This window comes from Gymnoscopelus microlampas (genome assembly GCF_963454915.1).
Source record: "Gymnoscopelus microlampas genome assembly, chromosome: 22".
NCBI lineage: Eukaryota > Metazoa > Chordata > Actinopteri > Myctophiformes > Myctophidae > Gymnoscopelus > Gymnoscopelus microlampas.
In genome coordinates, this window is record NC_139959.1 from 15,018,621 (window position 1) to 15,038,918 (window position 20,298).

Sequence of the window (20,298 nt, forward strand, 5' to 3'; positions counted from 1 at the left end):
GCCACATGTGTCCTCCAGTTGTTCTGTAGCTCACTGGATAGACTGGACAGTTTCCAATTTGGAGCCACTCATGGAGCTCTTAATATGGTACCCCTATGGGTTCCTTTTTACACATTTAAGGGTAACATTAACGCTCCGGATTTTGCTGTGTGCGGCTAGTAGGTAAGCCTTGCCGAGCCATGTGGCCCATAGGGCAGGGGCCTATCTCCTGCTTCTGTAGCGTGTGAGGCGGCTTGAAGTACTAACTAGTACATCCCTTGGACATGTTCGACTCTATGTCGCAGGGACTTACCCCCAATCCAACCCTTGATGCTGAGTTCCAAGCAGGGAGGCATTAGGTCTTTGGTGTATGGAGTAAGGTTGAAATAGAGAATAAGTTGAAAAGCTTTTTTTTCTCTCTCTATCTCTCTCTCTTTAATCCACATGTGCTAGTGTTGCTGGGAAAAGGGAGACATCGCCATAGTTACACAATCTGACATGGAAAGGAAGGTGTTGCTTAGTCACCGCGGATAACTGCTGAAAGCATGCAAGAGGGTGAAAAATTGAGAATTCTCTTTTTTATCTCAGCGTTTCATGTGTGTGTGTGTGTGCGTGTGTGTGTGTGTGTGTGTGTGTGTGTGTGTGTGTGTGTGTGTGTGTGTGTGTGTGTGTGTGTGTGTGTGTGTGTGTGTGTGTGTGTGTGTGTGTGTGTGTGTGTGTGTGTGTGTGTGTGTGAGAGAGAGAGAGAGAGACACACAGAAAGAGTTTAGTGCTCAAAGCTGTGTGTGTATGTGTGTCTATACACGTGCATTTGCCTGTATGCCGCACTGTATGTGTTCATGTGAGGTAAAATGAGTACTTTTCCCACACAGTCTGTACTGTACTGTCCTCCTCTCTTTAGAACAGTGTCAAGGAGAAGTGTTATAATAATAGTTCCAATTGTGGGTGAATTTCTGGAAAAACTACACGAATCTCCCAACACTCACACACACACACACACACACACACACACACACACACACACGCACACGCACACGCGCACACGCACACGCACACACGCACACCGTGCCTAGATGGATGATGTTATCAGGAGAACTCGGGGAAGGAGATGAGGACCTGTGTGTGTTTTGTACAAGACTTTTATCTTGTTGCTATCTCGGTGTGGACAGCGGGGGCAAGCAGTCGGAGCAGCTATTTGAGGCACTCAGCATCTCATGAATATTAACCGCTACACCGGTTCAGGTTCCGTGTGTCTGTTTGTTGTGGTCGTGTTGGTTCCCTTCTTTCCTCCGGTCGGCAGTTTCAGGAAGTGCTGATTGTGTCTTCAACGGCTGATTAACAGGGCGATAGCTGCTAGACACAAGGGCTTGCATGCTGGTGGTGGTAATTACATTTAACCCTGTCAATTACTCCTATTTCTCTCTCTCTCTCTGCCTATCTCTCTCTGCCCTCCATAGTCGTCTCTCACACACATGTATAATACACATGCTGGACCACAGAGCTCCTGCATTACCATTGACCTTTGCATGTGCAGAAAAACATACTTTTAGAGACTGCGGAAAGTTGTCTGTAGTGAAGTGCAGGAGTTTGCCTTTGGCAGTGCAAAGTTGTCTTACAGTTTAAAAAGATTCTCTGCTTGGTATTCACACAGTGGCTGAATCAAATGCTGTGCAATGAGACAAACACAGTGTTTAATTAATGCCGGTATCTGCCTCCTGCGCTCTGGTACCTCTACAAGGCGTACCAGAGAGACCACAAGAGTGAATTGACGAGTGGTCAGGTAACGTGTTCTCTCCTCTCCAAGTTTGGAGTAAATAAACAGTAACGTTACGCAGATACACATCTCTCTCTAGTAGTCTGTGTTGTTGGTAGTGCATATATTTGTGCCAAGTGAGTAGTGGTTAAAGCGGCATTGCTTGTGAAAATGCCATGGATTCATATGCGCAAAATGAAACTTTGATGTTGTCCTAGCAGCTACTCCGGGGGGGGGGGGGGGGGTGGGGGGGCGGGGCTGCTAGACCTAGGCACACATTTTAAAACAAGATGTGTCCATATCCCCCTCTCTCATGAGCTACGGCACCTAATAATTTACAAATGAAGCACTGAACATGAGTGTGTGTGCACATTACACAGTGCAGCATGTACACATTAACATGCAGGAATTCATTGAAAATATGTGGAGTGCGTGTGTGTGTGTGTGTGTGTGTGTGTGTGTGTGTGTGTGTGTGTGTGTGTGTGTGTGTGTGTGTGTGTGTGTGTGTGTGTGTGTGTGTGTGTGTGTGTGTGTGTGTGTGTGTGTGTGTGCTCGTGGGGTTTTTTGGCTGTATCTGGCCAGCCTGCTGTTTTTCTCTCAAGGGGGGATGTCCAAGGCAGAGGTTAATAATGTTGCTACGCCATGAGCGCCAGAGGGGATGTTTCTCCCTACGCAGAGCTGTATTTTCTCACACACACACACACACACACACACACACACACACACACACACACACACACACACACACACACACACACACACACACACACACACACACACACACACACACACACACACACACACACACAATGCATTATGCAAGAATGCTGCTTCAACCCCTCTTGAAAGTTAGATAGAGGAAGGACATTTAATCAGTTCTCTCTCTCACTCCGTCTCCGTCTCCTCCCACCGGGCCGATCTTCAAGCTCACAACTCGTCGCAACGTGTTGTGAGCTTGTTGATCGTCTATATTCGCCGAACAGATTTGGAGTTGGGGAAAATGCTGCTTTACTTAGTTCAAGTTCACACCCCTGGGGGACACCAATCAACTAACTATATCCCCTGGGGGACACCAATCAACTGACTATATCCTCTGAGGGACACCAATCAACTGACTATATCCCCTGGGGGACACCAATCAACTAACTAACTACATATCTCTGCTGTCCAGCCAGAAACTGCTAACTCCAAAACGCTCATTGTTCAGGAAACGAAAAAACAAAATATACGTTTTTCAGAAAATGAAGAAAACCTTATATTTTTAAAACAAAGCAATACTACCTCATCAAAATTGGTATAGTGACTGTATATATTGTGAGATACTTGCATGTGTCATTATATTATCAACACTTTACCCAAATCGCAGGTAAATCAACACTTTACCCAGCGCGAGTGGAGTTAGAAGTTTCAGACGAGCAGAAATCAAGCTGAAATGGAGTTAGGTGTCCAAACAACAGTAGCTCCACTCGCTGCTGAGAGAGAGGTTTCAAAAGGGTACAGATTCCCAAAAGCTAACAATGGATCTCCAAGCTCACAATGCATCACAACAACGTTTGAATTAATGCCCTGATGCTTCATGATACTTATTATATAGGCCTACAACAATAAACAGGACTGTAAATATTACAATAACTTCTGCAAAGAGGTAGAACACTAGCGCGACAGAAATGCTATGAACGTCTTTCTTCTTATCACAATGCTCAACTCATTAAACACTTCATAGATTTTAGAAATATAATTACTTGTTTTCATAACATTAGCGTCAGTGCTAAGTTTGATAAACAGGTACACTGCATAGTTTTAACGGTCACCAGACATGTCAACCCAAGACAACTCGACCAGCCGCGAATTTGAGACAGCTGGACCCAAATCGACCGGGTCTGGTTGTCTGAAGTAGTAGCTCTGTGTAACCCCTAGAGGGTAGTAGAGTACAAGGTACAAGGTGACGGTGAGGGAGGTCCTGAGTATATTTATAGTATATTTAAGAGTAAATATTGTAAGCATGCTCCCCCAGTTGCATACTTTTTTTTAAGAAGTGTTTTTGTAAACCTTCTTTTCTAAATGAAATAATAATGTATGCCTTATTGTGTCTGTTTTGTCCTCCTCAACAAAAACACCAACACAGTCCCACACCAATACAGTCTTGAAGCTAAAGCATTCATAGAAACTTATTATAACATGGCAACTTTGCACTTTACCTGAAAAGGGGAGAATAAAGTGAGTGCAAGAATAATTGTCAGACAACACAGATTGAGGATCGCCAGGCTGAACCAATTGATAATAGACACACTGTAAGGATTTAGAGCTGAGGTAAGGAGGTGTCTAATGGCTGTGCTTGAAAGCCTTATCACATCAAGAAGACAATAGGGCTTGAGGTAAGGAGGTGTCTATCTCAATGGCTGTGCTTGCTTGAAAGCCTTTGGGCTTGTTTCACCCTGACAGACAAATAATAATTCTTTGGTAAATCAATGTACATATTATTATTATTATGTCTCTCTCTCTCTCTCTCTCTCTCTCTCTCTCTCTCTCTCTCTCTCTCTCTCTCTCTCTCTCTCTCCCTCTCTCTCGCGGTCCGGGTCGAATTTGGGTCGAGTTGTCGGGTCCAAGCGGGTCGAAAGCGGGTCGACCGGTCCGGGTCGAGTTGTCTTGGGTTGACACGTCTGGTGACCGTTTTAACAGACTACGGGGAGTCTGTTTACGTGTTCCTCCTCGTCGTTCACTGCGCAACGCGCACTGCTAATGCTGTGAAGCAGCACTGTGTAGACGAGAGGGGGGAGTTGTTTGTTTTTGACGGACAGTTTGAGGATCCAATGGAGTTGGGAGTTTTCGTCCGAGGCGCTTTTTAATACTTTTCATTGTTTTTTTGTTTTTTTTCTTTTACACAGATGTAAAGGGGGTTCAATAGCGTTGATTTATGAAAAAAAAAACTGAAAATGGAGTTAGCTGTTCCCTGCTGGACACCGATGATATATAGTACGTAGTTAAGAGACCAGCAGTGCTGCTGTGCTGGCATGGCAGGCGGAGAACAAAAATTCTGCTGCCGCCATAAAAGGCATCATCTCATTTCCATAGATTCGTTGTGGCCTTTTCCTCTGTGACCGGCAGAGCCATGGGATTGAGCTGCCTATAGTGCAGTGTGTCTGTGACTGTGTCACCAAATCACAGTTGTACACTATGCTGTATAGCAGTTGTTCTCAAACTTTCTAATTTCAAGGACTTTCAAGGGTCCATTTGGTACGCCCTCAAGGAACCCTGCGGGGTCCCTGGACAAACCCCACTCTGAGAACCACGGTGTGTGTGCTTGTGGAGGGCTTTGGCTGTATCTGGCCAGCCTGCTGTTTTTCTCTCAAGGGGGGATGTCCAAGGCAGAGGTTAATAATGTTGCTACGCCATATTGTACACTATACTGTATAGCAGTTGTTCTCAAACTTTCTAATTTCAAGGACTTTGAAGGGTCCATTTGGAATGCCCTCAAGGAACCCTGAGGGGTCCCTGGACAGACTGATTGAGAACTTTGAGAACAACTGCTGTATATAGCGCCTTTCAGAAACCCAAGGACGCTTTACAATACAACAAAAAAACGAACAAAATATTTGCCAAAAGCCTGAGTCAACAAGTGTCTCTTCAGTGCGGACTTGAAAAGAGTCCAATGTTGGCGTCTGGCGAATCTCCATGGGGAGAGAGTTCCAGAGGGCAGGAGCTGCCACACTGAAGGCTCCCTGGGTCCGCTTATTGCTGTGAGGGATAGAGAGGAGCCCCAAGTCAGAAGACATCAGGTTCCGCGCTGGGGAGTAATCCTCGAGGAGGTCTGACCTGACGGGTACCGTGGGGCTAGGGCATGGAGAGCTTTATAGGTGAGGAGGAGCAGTTTGTAGGTGATGCGGAAGTTAACCGGAAGCCAGTGGAGGTGTTTGAGGGTCGGGGTGATGTGCAGCCAGGGTTTGGTACGTTGGAGGGTTTTTGAGTGTCCGAATGTATAGTGATCATTATTATTCCCCATGGTGATCTAGTCTGAACTGATAGTCACTATCACAAACCCTACACACCGTCACGCATTCTGCTGAAAGACAAATGCACACGTTAATCTGGCGCGTTCGAAATCAGTGGTTCTCAAAGTGGGGTCCGGAGACCCCCAGGGGTCCTGGGGGGGGGGTTCCAGGGGGTCCCTAGCAAAAATAGTTAATATCGCATTACAATCATTTTAACCACTTTATCCATTTATATGTTGGCTATTCAAAAATATCAGATCTACAAGCTCACAACGCGTCACCTCGTGCCGCATTGCGAGCTTGTAAAAATGGTCCTCACAAAAAAACCTATGTGTCTCAGAGGAGGGCTGTGGACACTTCAGAAACCCGCCTTTCCACACTCACTCCAGAGGGCCACATTGCATATACTGTCGGGCAGAAACCTCTTCTCTAAATTAAAGCCGTACCTCGCCATTCTACTGTATGTCACACAAAAGTAGCAAAAATAGCCGATCTACAAGCTCAAAAGGCGTCGCAGTTTTTTTGCATTTAGTTATACTTATGTTATATGTATAACTTGATGAACTTAAATACAAATACATTGGACATAAAAAAGAAAATAATACTAGTCATTAAGTTACTAATATAGACTGAAGTAATTAAAGCGGGTCATGTTTGCATGCTTGGAATTGTAACAGCTGAAATCAATAATATATCAGTATTCCGATATTAACCTGCAGACCGCATTAAGTGAAGGTGGGGGCAGCATGTGGCCCCCGGGCCGCCAGTTGCCCATGTATGCTCTAGGGAGTAGTGAAGGATTTCGGACACAGCCTGTGACTTTCCTTACTGTCCTTCTTCCTTACTTGGTGGGGGGACTTGGTCGCAGCAGGAAGCACTCACATCAGACATCGTCCCGTCAGAAAGTGCTGAGTTGTCCACGGAAATAGCATCACTACTCGCTACACGCTCAGGATATCACTATTTTTTTTTTTTTTAATAGATTGACACTCTGAATATTCTCCCGGCGTGGAAATCCAATAGGAAAGGCTGGAGGCTATGTTACTGGATATAGGAAGTACCATGCATTAGGTTTCCATTCCAGTCAGCAGATCACGTAAGGATTCTCTCAGGGCTTTAAATAAATTCATCAATACACTTGATTGAGAAGGGTAGTTGGTGAATTGTCCTCAAGGTTGAGCCTTGAAATGGCCTCGCTGCACAGCGTATACAGTGGTTACACATGTAGCGTTTCTTTGTCCGTTCATTCATTCATTCATTCATTCATTCATGTATATCAATCCATTTCTCTCTGAGCTGTTTGTCAAACCACACAAATCCAGCATGTTTACCTTGGAATGCTGTTGTTTTTGCAGTCAATAGTGGTTCAATAGTGGTAAAAGTGGTTAAAAAGATTGTGACGCTATGTTAACTAATTTAGCTGGGGACCCCCTGGTACCCCCCCCCCAAGGACCACTGGTGGTCCCCGGACCACTGGTTGAAAGCCCCTGACTTACACTATTAATGGGATTGTGGAACTGTGATATTTGGAAAATAATAATGAATATTATAATAACAGCCCACAGCACAGAGAAGGGGAAGTGTTCAGCCTCATATTTCATCTAATGCATTGTTTCCTCTATGTTTTTTGGGGGGTTGTTGTTGTTTTTGTTACCAATTGCAGACAAGGGCCATCATGCATCACTGAGCCAGAACAGATCAGAGCCATAATGGAGTGCCACATGCTTCCACTCACCGCTGGGTTGCCTGTACTGTGCAGGCGTCTTCGTGCGACTGCCCTGGTGGCTGATGTAATGAACATACTCTATAAATATTTCATGCCCACCCCACTTTTCCTCCCCTGGTTCTGCTGAAAAAAGAAAGTAACGCACAAACAAATATCACCCCAAAGTAAATCAGCTCTGAAATAGCCGGAATGGCCTTCAAGGGGGGCGGTGGACCGCACAAGCAATGCTCTATATTTGCTGTAAGAGACAGGGAAGGGGAAAGGCACACAATGTATTTCAACAGGGACTGACGGTTCTAACTGAGACAGATAACACACATCCAAAGAGCCTTGTCAGGCTAGCCATGGCAGTGACGCACAAACTTTTTTTTGCATGTTTCTCTTTCGCTCTCTTGGAGAGCACTGCTGCTGAAATTGTGCTCATGCATTCTGGAGCCAAAGGCCACGAGTGGCCTGCGAGTGGGCGAGAATTTGTTATTCATTAAGACTCCTTTCATATGGTTGTCAGCCCACACAGCCAGAGTTTTGAGCAGTGGTGATGTGAACCACACACCTCCGGGCCTGAAAAGCCCTTGGGCTGTGCTTGTTGCATGGTTACGGAGAGGATGCTGCTAGTGTCAATGTTTGAGAGAGCAAGCGGAGAGTTGTTCTGCAGAGATCTGTTATGAATGTGGCACCTGGGGCCTTGCTTAATATACACCTTTACACAAAACCATAGCCAGTGGAAACAATAGAATGAGGTTTGAAATAATTATTGTGAGGAGACTACTGTCATGAAAATGTGATGAGGGGAAATGTGTGTGTGTGCGACTGCATGTGTGATCACTTGGAGATGCTCCGCTCAGAGTGATAATGACGCTATCAGGCGGCGTTTCCTATTCTGTGTGCATTAGCCTTGGTTAGCCAAACCCCTAGAGCCAGTACAGAAACGTGCATGTACAGTGTGCACGCAAATTACCGGATACAGTAGACTAGACACTTGACTGGATCAGAGCCTGATCAGTAAATAGAAACCAGGCATTCCACAGGTGTTTTGGAAAGCCTGGTGACGCATTATCGAGGGCCTAATGTGTAACCTTTCTCTGGTTGACCCTGAAATTATAGTTAATCATATTAACATCAATATTCTTCAGATTGGTTTCCAAGCATGGTGTAGCATGCTGCACTGAACTGACGGATGACAAATTAAATTGCAAGTGGCACTGCATGGTTACGTTGAATGTTGTGTTATGCCAAAACAAGTGCTTTAGATCCACTTCAATTATTGACTACATTAGGAAAAATTAACAGCTCAATAGCTTTTCCTGAAATAATTAGCCATCATTATCACAGCACTACAAAGCCAGCTAAGCCTTTTTATTTTTCAGACTAAACTGTGAATTCATCATTGAAATGGCCCAGCTACAGTATATGTGCAAATTACATTTTGTATTCAAACATATTGTCTCAATTTTAAGGAATTTACAAAGACAAGTTTCATCTTTATCTCTCCCATGTTTTATGAACTCTTACGTTATAGCCAGTGGGCAGCCAGAAAATACCACTCTCACTCTCACTCTCTCTCACACGCTCTCTCTCTCTCTCGCTCTCTCTTTCTCTCTCACACACACACTCTCTCACTCTCTCTGTGTGTGAAGACTTTGGACACTGGCCAGCTAAGTTACTCAACCGACAAAGGCTTTGTGTGGGAGGGAAGATGATTAGTGTTGGATCTCTGTGTGGTGGTGTGTATTCTAAGCTCTGTCATCTTTGTCTAAGCTTCTGAAACTCCCTCTGTCTTGGTACTTAGTGTACCTGCCTGCGTTATTGATAATACTGTGCATGTACTGGCTTATTAGCAGCAGAATTTATGCCCCTCTGGAACGCAAGCCCAGGTTTTAGGACAGGGCGGCAGGTGCTCATAAACATGAAATAAGCACATAAGCACCGCTGTTCGTTTTGAAACTAATCATGCATTGGATTTTCCGGGATTTATTAAATGTAGCGTTTGATTAACATTTCGCAGATTAAGCCGTCATGTTGTGTGACTCTAAATGGGTGCTGAGGTGCTGAACACCCATCCATGTCTGGGTGTCTTGACAGGATCATCCCGCCGGGGAAGAGATTCACAGGCTCATAGGAAGATATACCACACCGACCTCCGGATCAATCCACATTACCATAGCCATGATCACCTGGATTGATTCGGCAGCAAAAAATTATCATACCTGAGCAGGAGGTCAATTAATCCTGCCCAAATTGATGACATGGGCTGGTGGAGGCGAGGGGGGGGGGGGGGGCGGGGGGAGGGGGTCTCGGAGGCGCATCATGGCCAGTAAGCGCTCCAAGCAGGATCGATTAAGCCGTTCGCACAAGCCAGCCGAGCCCCAGTGTCCATGATGTGAAGTGTACACAATCAATAGCTCCCCGCCCAACCACCCCGAGCTGACAGACGGGTCACTGGTGTGGCGTGACTAACCCCCCCACCCCCACCTTACTCCTTTATCTCCCCTCCCTCCTCCTTCAGTGTACAACTCTACAGCGTTCACATCAGAGAAGCCGGGAGGATGCGATGGGGGGGACGGGGGGGCGGGTTGGGTGGGGTGGGGGGCAGGCGACATGCGCAGCGAGCCGTAGCGGTTAACGTCCACTGGCCTGTCAGTAGTGACAGGGCAGTTAGAGAGGAGTTAGTGTTCTGTTGACTATTGACACAGAAAGGAGGGCGGGGTGGAGGGGGTGGAGGAGTGGATGCAGAGAGTGGTAATAGTATTTTCAAAGGCCAGCGGCGGAGATGACAGGAGTTGTGAGAGATGCAAAGCCCCACAGAGAGAGGCCTCTCGCTTCAGTGCCCAAAACACTCCCCTTGGTAAAGCTCACACACCTCCTCCTGCTCCATCCAGGCTTCCCTCAGGAGCTCATTGAAGCCATGGATGGAGGGAGGGAGGGAGGGAGGGAGGGGGCTGGGGAATCATGGTCATTGTCTCCATACACCAGGGACATGAAGGCAGAAGAATTAGGGCAGCAACAGTTAATTGAACTAATTTACTTAATTGATTATAAAACAAAGAATCGATCATCTCAATAAAATAATAGATCAATAATCGATCAGTATTTTGGGCATGTCATTAAATGGTAAATGGTGCATTTATATATCGCTTTTATCCAAAGCGCTTTACATAGATTGTGCATTACATTCACCCATTCACACACCGACGGCGGAGGAAACCATGCAAGGCACCAACCTGCTCATCAGGAGCAATTAGGGGTTCAGTGTCTTGCTCGAGGACGCTTCGACACTAACTCTGGGGGAGCCTGGGATCGAACTCATCCGGCCGCTCTACCGGCCACTCTACCCCTGAGCCACTGCCGCCCCATGGTTAATCGCTTTGTTGATTTAGTTGTTGTGAGGGCAGTAAAGTAATTCATTTTAGTGTGTTTTGTTTTGTCTATATGAGGGGACTCTAGGCAAAGTAAATATCGGAGGATAACACATGAAATAAATATGATATGTCACTCTCTCTCGCCCGCGCGTGTGTGCTCTCTAACTCACACACATTAACTCTCTGTCAAACTCTTGCTCCTCTCCAATTCGCATGATCACTTTGAATGGGCTCTCTAAATAATTCGCTAATCTCTCACTCAAAGGGCAATCGTGTTAAGCAGTGCTGTGTTGTTGAAATGGGGGTAGAGATAGCACAGGGGCCAGCAGCACAGTAGACTGCTGAAGCGTGTCACTCAACCATCTAATCATCTGAAGCACTGTAAGCAAGTCAATGAGCCTTCATCCGTAGGCTGAGCATGGCCTAGTTGGGGTTTGCTGAGGAGAGTCAGGAGACGGAACCTTTACAGAGAGAGGTGTGAGGAGGAGAGGAGCAAGCGATGGAGAGACAGATAAAATAAAGCCTGTGACCCGCGGCAGTTTCATGGTGTTAACTATAAGAAATAGTTCTGAATAGTTCTGAATATTCAGAACTCCCTTTCAGCTGTAGACGGCAAAGTTTACTTTTTAAGTAAACTTTGCATCTTTAGCATTTTGATAGTCCTACGTTGGAGTTTCCCTTTGATTGGTCATTCATTTGAACTGCTTGGATTGCGATGAAGCTGACAGTGAGATGTACTATTATAATTCCTGCGTCATTCTAGAAAGCCAATGCTTTTTGTTCACAGATATCCAAGAGGGCAATGGTTTGGTCCTTATGTATACAGAGTATCCCTGCCTGTAGCCCACCATTAACTTCACCCCTCACCCGACTTTAGGGCTTGAGTTAAAGTTGACATTGTACTGTACCTACATTGTCCTGGCTTCAAACTAGTGTCCCAAGTTCCTAAAAATATCTCCTAAAACACAAGTTTTCAACATTCACTAGCAAGCTGTCCCGTTTTGACCACAATTACAGAAATGCTTGTTTTGACCGCTTACACAGATGTTTATCATAGATAGATAGATGCTTGTCCTTGCGGAAATTCATTTTGTACCAAGCAGCTATCCGGATACCAAAATAAATCACAAAACATAAATACACAATACATAGACAGATCACACAATAGATTGACAATACTACACAGCTCCTCTCTTACAGAGAGGAAGAAGAAAAGGCTACCAGTCATAGTTCAAGAGGCATCACATTACATTGTATGCACAGAACTGAGATTGGGCCTGTTTGTTCAGAAGTCCTATACTTGTGGGGACAAATAATCTTGAAGCCCTAGCCTGCAACATCATCCCGATGGTAAAAGATTGTATTCACTGTATAACCGCCCCCCCTCACAGCGTGTCACATCACAGCACTTTGCGAGCTTGTAAATCGGCTATTTTTGCTTAAAGTGTCGAGGGTCCCGTTTTGGGTGTTTGAAAATATGGTCATCCTTTAGACCATTACCTGATGCACCTATTTATTACTGGTCACAAGAAGAGCTCTGCACATTTCCCCAAGTCCCGGTCCACTAAAATGTCAGATTTCTAGTAGCTTTTATCTGTAGTACTCCATAATAAGGTTACTGGCAGGTCACTACCAGGTCGACTGACAGGCCATGCTTAGATCCCGAGATTAAAGTCTCCGGCTCACGCCATGCGATGCTGTGCCGTGCGTTCAATGCAAATCAGGAGCAAAGAAGACTTGACCCAAAGTAATTGATCTTCTTAAATACTCCCACACAATTACAGGAGGTTAATGCAAGCCACCTCGAAATTGCTCATCCTCTCTCTAAAATGCCATTTGGTGCTGATGGAAAGATGAGATCACACGGTTGTGGGTCACTGAAACGATAAATCTATGTGTGTGTGTGTGTGTGTGTGCTCGCACACCCACGCATGAGAATGTGTACATTGTTCATTCAGCTGTACGTAAGTGTGGAGACGGCCATAGTGTGGAACGCAGAAAGATTAACAGTATCCCAGGGTGGCAGTTCATGCACATCTAAATGAAGAAGGTATGACCTCTAAAATATGAGTGATACCGTGTCCTTGGTAGCTCCACAAATCATAGATTGTGGCAAGTAGTAGTGTAACTGGAAGGTCGGTTGTGTAAGCAAACAGTCTTACTATGCCTCAGCGAGCCCCCTAAACTGTGCAAAACCATTATCTTCACAGGCGTAATCCGTCCCCCCCCATCTCAGGAGCTGATGGTGTGCCAAGCTGTTCCGCAACAGGGGCAAAAACTAAGGTTGTCTGATCGGTGGCTCGAATCCAGAGGTTGAAACTTAAATAAGCTTTCCACGAGGTCGGGGAGGGTAGGGAAGCAAACTGTGTCCCGGAGGCACAGTGGTCTCCCTTCTTTCTGCAGTGCACCAGGCCACGCCAAGGCCGCCTCACTTAGCTGATAATAGGTTTAACCCAATAAGCACCAGCCAGCGTTCATTAATGGCAACAGTTTGAGCCAGGACACACTCTCTGTCTCTCTCCTCCTCTCTCACATTTTCACTCTCTCCCTGGTTTCCGTGCTGTTTTTTTGGCCTGCTAGAGGACCCCCAAATTAATATCTATTTAGCTACCAGACCTCACCTCAATTTTAGATGTGGACATTTTGAAGACTTTCTTGTACATTTTGTATTTTTCATTCATTTATTTTGTGAGCTACAGTATGAACACAAATTAAGTTATTTCTAATCCTTGTATTTCTTCTATATTAACCAAAGTTTCCTTTCAAAACTGTTAAGTGGTTAATCTGTGGTGTAGGGGTTGTCGTCGTTGCCGTTTGCTGATTCCCCAGAAAATGTCCTTCTTTTTCATGGCATAATGTTGGCAGGTATGCCCTTAAGGGCCGTCCACTCCAAGCACTGTAACTCCTGTGCTGTATATCAGTTCACCACTGTCACCATTATACTGTAGTTGTGATACGTGGACTCTGCCATCCACTTCAGTTTGAATGTTTTTTTAAATATATCTGTATAGTTATAGTGCTTGGTGTGGAAAGCCCATTAGGTAACTATTTTCACTTGTTTTCGGTTTTAAAGTCAATTTGTTGCTTTTTAATTTAATTTATTTCACTTTAAAGATTTGGCTGTTACTATGTTGAGTCTCTCTGTCTCTTCCACCTTTCCTCACTTTTCCATGCTCATTTTTAGAGTTTGAATTGGACCTACAGTATATGATGTATAGATGTTATAACATCTGACAGGAATTTATGTAGTGGGTGGGTGCTCCCCCAGCCCGTGGCTATTATCATGTCTGGGGTTTAGTGTCTTCACTAGTCATAATTTGAATAGAGAGCCCACTGGAGAAAGTATGGAGATAGCAGGGAGCAAAGGCCCTCTGGGCTAGTGCCCACAATCCTTGAGCTCCATTTCCGACTGTGACATTTCTCAAATGATCATAACTCACAAAGGAGCTATAGACAATGCCTCCGGAAAATGTATGGAATGGTCAGTGTCTAAACGTATTTAAGTCATTGTTCTGCCCAAGCCCGATGGTGGTTAATCAGTATTTGGGCTGGCTTAGATATGCTGCCTCGAAGGAGACGTTTCATATCTGGTGATTAGATTTTCACAGGAAAAATGTTAAATAGCTCACACAACGAGAGAATGCCGGGCGCTGCCAGTGCCTCCATCATGTTCTGAGGACTGCAGCCATTCGGAAACAACAGCGTTTTGGGCCGATAAGTTATTCTGCGCTAGCGGGAGTGTAGGACTTTTCACCTGTGTGGGCTGAGACAGAGAAACGGGAACAGAGAAGGAAAGCTGCAGAAAAGAGGGAGTTCAGCTTTCTAAGGAGGTGTTTAACTGTGCTGGTGCAAGGCGGAAGGCGGTGGTGGAGGAGGAGAGCATAGGAGAGGGTTGAGGAGGAGGAGGAGGAGGTCAAATAAGGCAAACCAGTAATATTAGAGTATACGCTTGACAATGCAACACACACGCACACGCACGCACACACACATCATGCTAACCTTACTAGTAGGTGGAAAAAGTACTCACATTTCTTACTTAAGTAACAGTAGCAATATTGCAATGTGGAAATACTCAAATACTAAAAGTGAAAGTCCGGTAATCCAAATTTACTTGCGTAAAAGTACAAAAGTATTGTCATCAAAATGTACTTAAAGTAGCAAAAGTAAAAGTACTCATTATGCAGAATGTCATAATGACACAAGTTTTCAAATGTATAAAATCTTTTGAAAATAGCAGATCTACAAGCTCACAATGCATCGCGGTGCGACGCATTGTGGGCTTGTAGATCTTGTGAGCTTGTATAGCTTGTGAGCTTGTAGCTTGTAGATCGGCTATTTTCAAATAGTTACTTTACACCACTGCTCCTCACTCATTCATTTGTATGAAACTCTCAGAGGTGGGTATAGCTTGAAAATAGTTAACGACTGTGGCTACTATTTTAGAGTGAAATCCCGCTGACGATGGCATCAGCATGTACCCTGTACACTTTCAGGCTATCCACGGCCCACCTCTGGGACACGGAGCGGGTAGACAGAAATGGCACCGTCCTATAGTAAGCATTAGTGAGGAGGACCCCTATATGGTGACAGGTTGAAAAAAAGGGTGAGGTGTTCCTTTAAGGCCTGTGGGTGTCTCTCTCGGTCGGGCTCGTCTCTGTGCTCTCCCTGACCTCCGGTTGAAGCAGAATGACATGTCATAATGATCTGAGAGGTCATTATGACATCATTAACATGATGGATGTTTCTAGCCATACCTCCACACAACACACGGCGGGAACATAATGTCACACAATGTTCCTCCTTCATCTCTGAGTGTGTCAGAGCCCTTAACAAGCAATTCTTTTCTTCTTTTTTGCACAGTTGTCTTTTGTAAATTTTTAACCCTTTAAGACCGGGAACGCATTCCTATTTTTTTTTTATCGTGGAAATGTGTGCAAATCTTTGAATGTATATATATTTTTAAAGCTAACATTTTAACTCAAATCTTTGCTTCTGGGGATTCTACAAATGTCTTCTAAATCCTATTTTTTGGGGGGAAAAACATGTGTTTCTATGCCAGTGGTGCTCAAACTTTTTCATTTCAAGGACTACCCAAAATGATATGTATTTGGCCGGGGACCCCCATCTCAAAATATGTTGTTCCAGGGACCCCCCAGAAGCAAAGATTTGAGTTAAAAATGTTCGCTTTAAAAAAATATATATTCAAAGATTTGCACACATTTTCACGATTTTTCTAAAATAGCCAAAGTATAAAATAATGGATAAAGTGGTTACACAGATTCGTTCCCGGCCTTAAAGGGTTAAACATATGGTAGACACAGCATAAGGCACAATAACTATTTTAAGTCTTTATTTAACCAGCCTCCACAGAAGACTTGCTATATACTGCATCACCCAGTTATCCACTATTCACTATCTTTATGTCATTGTTCTGATATTCCTTTATGCCTTCCTCATATTAATGCCAACATTTGACTCTGACGATATCTGTATGTCTTACCTGACTAGTGAAAGCTTTTGAAATTGGTCAAATGTGTGCGGAGGCACTTTTAGACAGCCGTCAACAGGTGGAGCTAGAATCATTTTCTACCAGCTCCTTGCCTGATGTGCATATTGCCTTCATCTACTGTCTCCCAAGATAGATTTCTGTCCTACTGTATCTCTGTCCCCTTACTTTGTTAACTGGGATGTTTCATCACATTTCTCACCCTTTTATGTTATTTTACATCATTATTGCATCACCCCATCTGTCATGAATTGGCATTAATTTTCATTCATGAGCCAGCCTTTGAAATAAAGATTCTGTTTAATTCTAACTCTCCATTTCATTTGTGTTGTTTTATATGCCATCGCTTCTGGAGACTTATTAATGTATATTTCTCCTTGTGCCAGTCAAACCAAACGCCTCAGAGTTTTCACAAAGCATCCCAACTGTATGCCACCAATCACTGAGCCGTAATATATTAGCTGAAGAGCGCAAGCTTAACACATTTGGCAACAGGCCTTTGGTATTTTCTACTCTGAATATTCTCTCCCTTTTTAAGTGCATTAATAGTGACAGCGAAAGTAATTTCCTTGAAGTGTGTTGTTAGTGACCTTTTACAGCATACTTATGATAGCAATAAGCAATTCAAATTCTCATTTACCTTATACTAACATTTAATTCTCCATCTTTTTCTTTTTCCTCTCTTCAGATCCTGGCCATCATATCAATCCTGTTCATCATCCTCTCCACCATCGCGCTGTCTCTCAACACCTTACCGGAGCTCCAGGTCACAGACGAGTTCGGCCACGCCAACGACAACCCGCAGCTGGCCCACGTGGAGGCCGTGTGCATCGCCTGGTTCACCATGGAGTACCTCCTCCGGTTCCTCTCTTCCCCCAACAAGTGGAAGTTCTTCAAAGGCCCACTCAACGTCATCGACCTGCTGGCCATCCTCCCGTACTACGTCACCATCTTCCTGACGGAGTCCAACCGGAGCGTGCTGCAGTTCCAGAACGTGCGCCGCGTGGTGCAGATCTTCAGGATCATGAGAATATTGAGGATCCTGAAGCTGGCCAGACACTCCACAGGCCTCCAGTCTCTGGGCTTCACGTTGAGGCGGAGCTACAATGAGTTGGGGCTGCTCATCTTGTTCCTGGCCATGGGCATTATGATATTCTCCAGCTTGGTCTTCTTCGCCGAGAAGGACGAGGACGCCACTAAGTTCACCAGCATCCCCGCTTCCTTCTGGTGGGCCACCATCACCATGACCACTGTGGGCTACGGCGACATCTACCCACAGACCCTGCTGGGGAAGATCGTGGGCGGGCTCTGCTGCATCGCTGGGGTGCTGGTGATCGCCCTGCCCATCCCCATCATCGTCAACAACTTCTCTGAGTTCTATAAGGAGCAGAAGAGACAGGAGAAGGCCATCAAGAGGAGGGAGGCGCTGGAGCGGGCCAAGAGGAATGGCAGCATAGTCTCCATGAACCTGAAGGACGCGTTTGCACGCAGCATGGAGCTGATGGATGTGGTGGTAGACGGAGTTGACGGCGAGAAGACGTCCCTAGACAACCACCTGTCGCCCAGCCGCTGGGGCGGCAAGGGCTCGCGTGCCATGTCCGAAACCAGCCTCCTGTCCCCGGACAGGATAAACCCAGAGGCCGTGCTGCTGAGCTCCCCTCACCGGGTAACCATTGCCACCACTGGCACCCCCCGGGGAACGCACCGGAGCCCACGGCACTTCCGGGGCAGCCCCCAGCACCTCAGTGTCCAGAAGCTGGAGGAGATCTACAACCACATGACAAAGTCGCAGTCGTTCACCAATCTCAACACGACGAGCTCCATGAGCAACCTGAGCACGTCCATGACGGCGCTCTCCTCTGCACCCAACAAGAGCCCCGAGTCTATGCCAACAGAGGAGGTGGAGCTGGAAATGAAGGAAGTGCCGCCCCCCTCCTACGCCGAGGTCGGAGGGGAGGGACCTAACTTGAAGATGGAGGACGAGGACGGAACAGAGCCGTGTAAGGACAGACGCCAAAGGGCCCCTCCTCCGCTGGATCTGAGCCAGCTGAGGGCCGATGATGACCAAGGCACCCAGGGTTCTGCACTCGAAGACGCCCTCAACTCGGGTGGCGAATTGCAGTTCCCGGAGGTGGTTGACGAAGGGGAAAGTTTCGACAGGTTTGCAGAAAATATCCGGAGCTCGCTAAGAGGCAACAACCCTCTTAAAGTTAAGGGCTTAAAAGTCAACTTTGCACAAACCTCTGCCGAAGGCCCGCTTACACCCCCCAGCACCACTTCACCCGGGGACATGAGCTCCAGCCCCCTGGAAGACGACTCCCCAGAGGGGGAGACCTCACCGCTCCTCCCAGTCTCGGAGGAGCAGGTCCCATCCCCAGAGGGGGAGACCTGCCCCACGTCGCCGAAGAGGCTGGTCGTCGACACGCCACCAGGCGATGAGGATCAGTCCGTGGAGAACCTCGAGGAGATGCGTCTGACGGAAGTGGCAGGTGGGGCCGTAGCGCCCCAATCGCCAAAGATGGCGGCACAAAATTGCACCCAGGGCATGGTGGGTGAGAGTGGAGAGGTCATGGCTGACAGCAACCAAAATGGACACAAAGTGGAGAATCACATGTTTACACCCGAAATCCACCTGATACCAGGGGAAAGCAGCGTCTCCCCAAGCTGCGAAAACAGCATGTGACTGCGAGGGGTGCTGTGAGTGAACCGTCCCACTGCAGACTTCAGCCTGGTGTTTACGAGCGGAGGAAGAGGGATACGGGGTACAGCTGTAATGGAAGATATTTTTGCATGGCATGACAAGTCCCTTTTACTTGTGTCGTTGTGTATTGCTGACAAAGAAACTGCACAGGTCAATGCAGGTGCCGTATCAGAAGGAATCTGGGACTAGATAAAACTGTGGACTCAAAGATTAAGAAGCTCACGCAGAATTTATCAGACATTTTGAACTGACATTGTACATATTTACTTTCTTTTCTTTTTCTAGCAACAGAATGAAATGCACAGAGGGACTTATGTAAAAAAAAGCATGCATTTAAAAAACAAACAAAAAAAGAGATATTTTACGGTGCTTAGTTTGCAGAAAGCACTCCACTGTAATTACTAGGACAACAAAGGCAATGAAAATGCACAGGATGGCAAGGAAAAGAAAAACACTTTTGCTGAAGGTACTAATGTTTCTAATGTGAAATGGGGGGTAGCAATGTTGCATTGAGAGACCTCAGTCCGAGTGTTGTATCGTAGCGACCTATAAAAACATATCATTACCTTTTGTGGAAATGCAACGTGTTCTCATGACAAACCTGCAAATTATTTTCTTTCTTTTTTTGAGTGAAGAAATTCACTTGTAATGTTGGAATTATTGTTTTTGGTTACCATAATGACTGGTTTGGTCTTCAATTGAGCCTCCAATATACAACCTTTGAAATAATGACTGAAATATTATATATGGGTAGCTAGAAAGACAAAAACATCTTTATTCCTCTAATACGTATACAGCCGTAGTTGCCAAATAGGTATCCAGTAAGAACAGGAACTATCAGATGCTTCAGCCATTAGATCTCTTTATTAGATGTTTTTTAGAAGTCAGAACCGGGTTTAAAATATATAATATGTTTTATTCCTGGTTCTACATCTTGAATTCATCCAGATCACAAAATATATAATTTACTCTAACATCAGATATGTGCATCTAAATGTAGCTTAATGAATAAATGATGAACTAAGTAGGTCTAGATTGGATGTAGAAGCTTTCTACAGTAGGGAAGTGATATTCCATAAAGTATAATAAGAATATTTATTAAACACTACAGTAGATATGGCCATTAGCAGACATCCAGTATAAGCTTTACATTGTAAATCTCTCTTTCGGCAATTCAGAAATCACAGTCTACAGAGAAAAAAAGAACCTTCATACTATCAGTGGACCAAATCAAGTACATCTTCATGCTTTCATCTGTATCAGCTGCTCAAGAACAATTATGGTA

The 20,298-nt window shown here is 45.4% G+C and overlaps 1 protein-coding gene across 1 annotated transcript in view; it reads left to right on the forward strand.

Moving 5' to 3' along the window:
* The window catches only part of kcnb2b (potassium voltage-gated channel subfamily B member 2b), a gene marked incomplete at both ends in the record, with an annotated part of 127,485 nt that extends 108,490 nt beyond the window's left edge, over positions 1-18,995 (forward strand). Inside the window, one exon of the mRNA XM_084048788.1 lies at positions 17,001-18,995. Coding sequence (XP_083904914.1) covers positions 17,001-18,995 — 1,995 coding nt within the window. The remainder of the gene's footprint in view (positions 1-17,000) is intronic.
* Between the last annotated feature and the right edge of the window lie 1,303 nt (positions 18,996-20,298).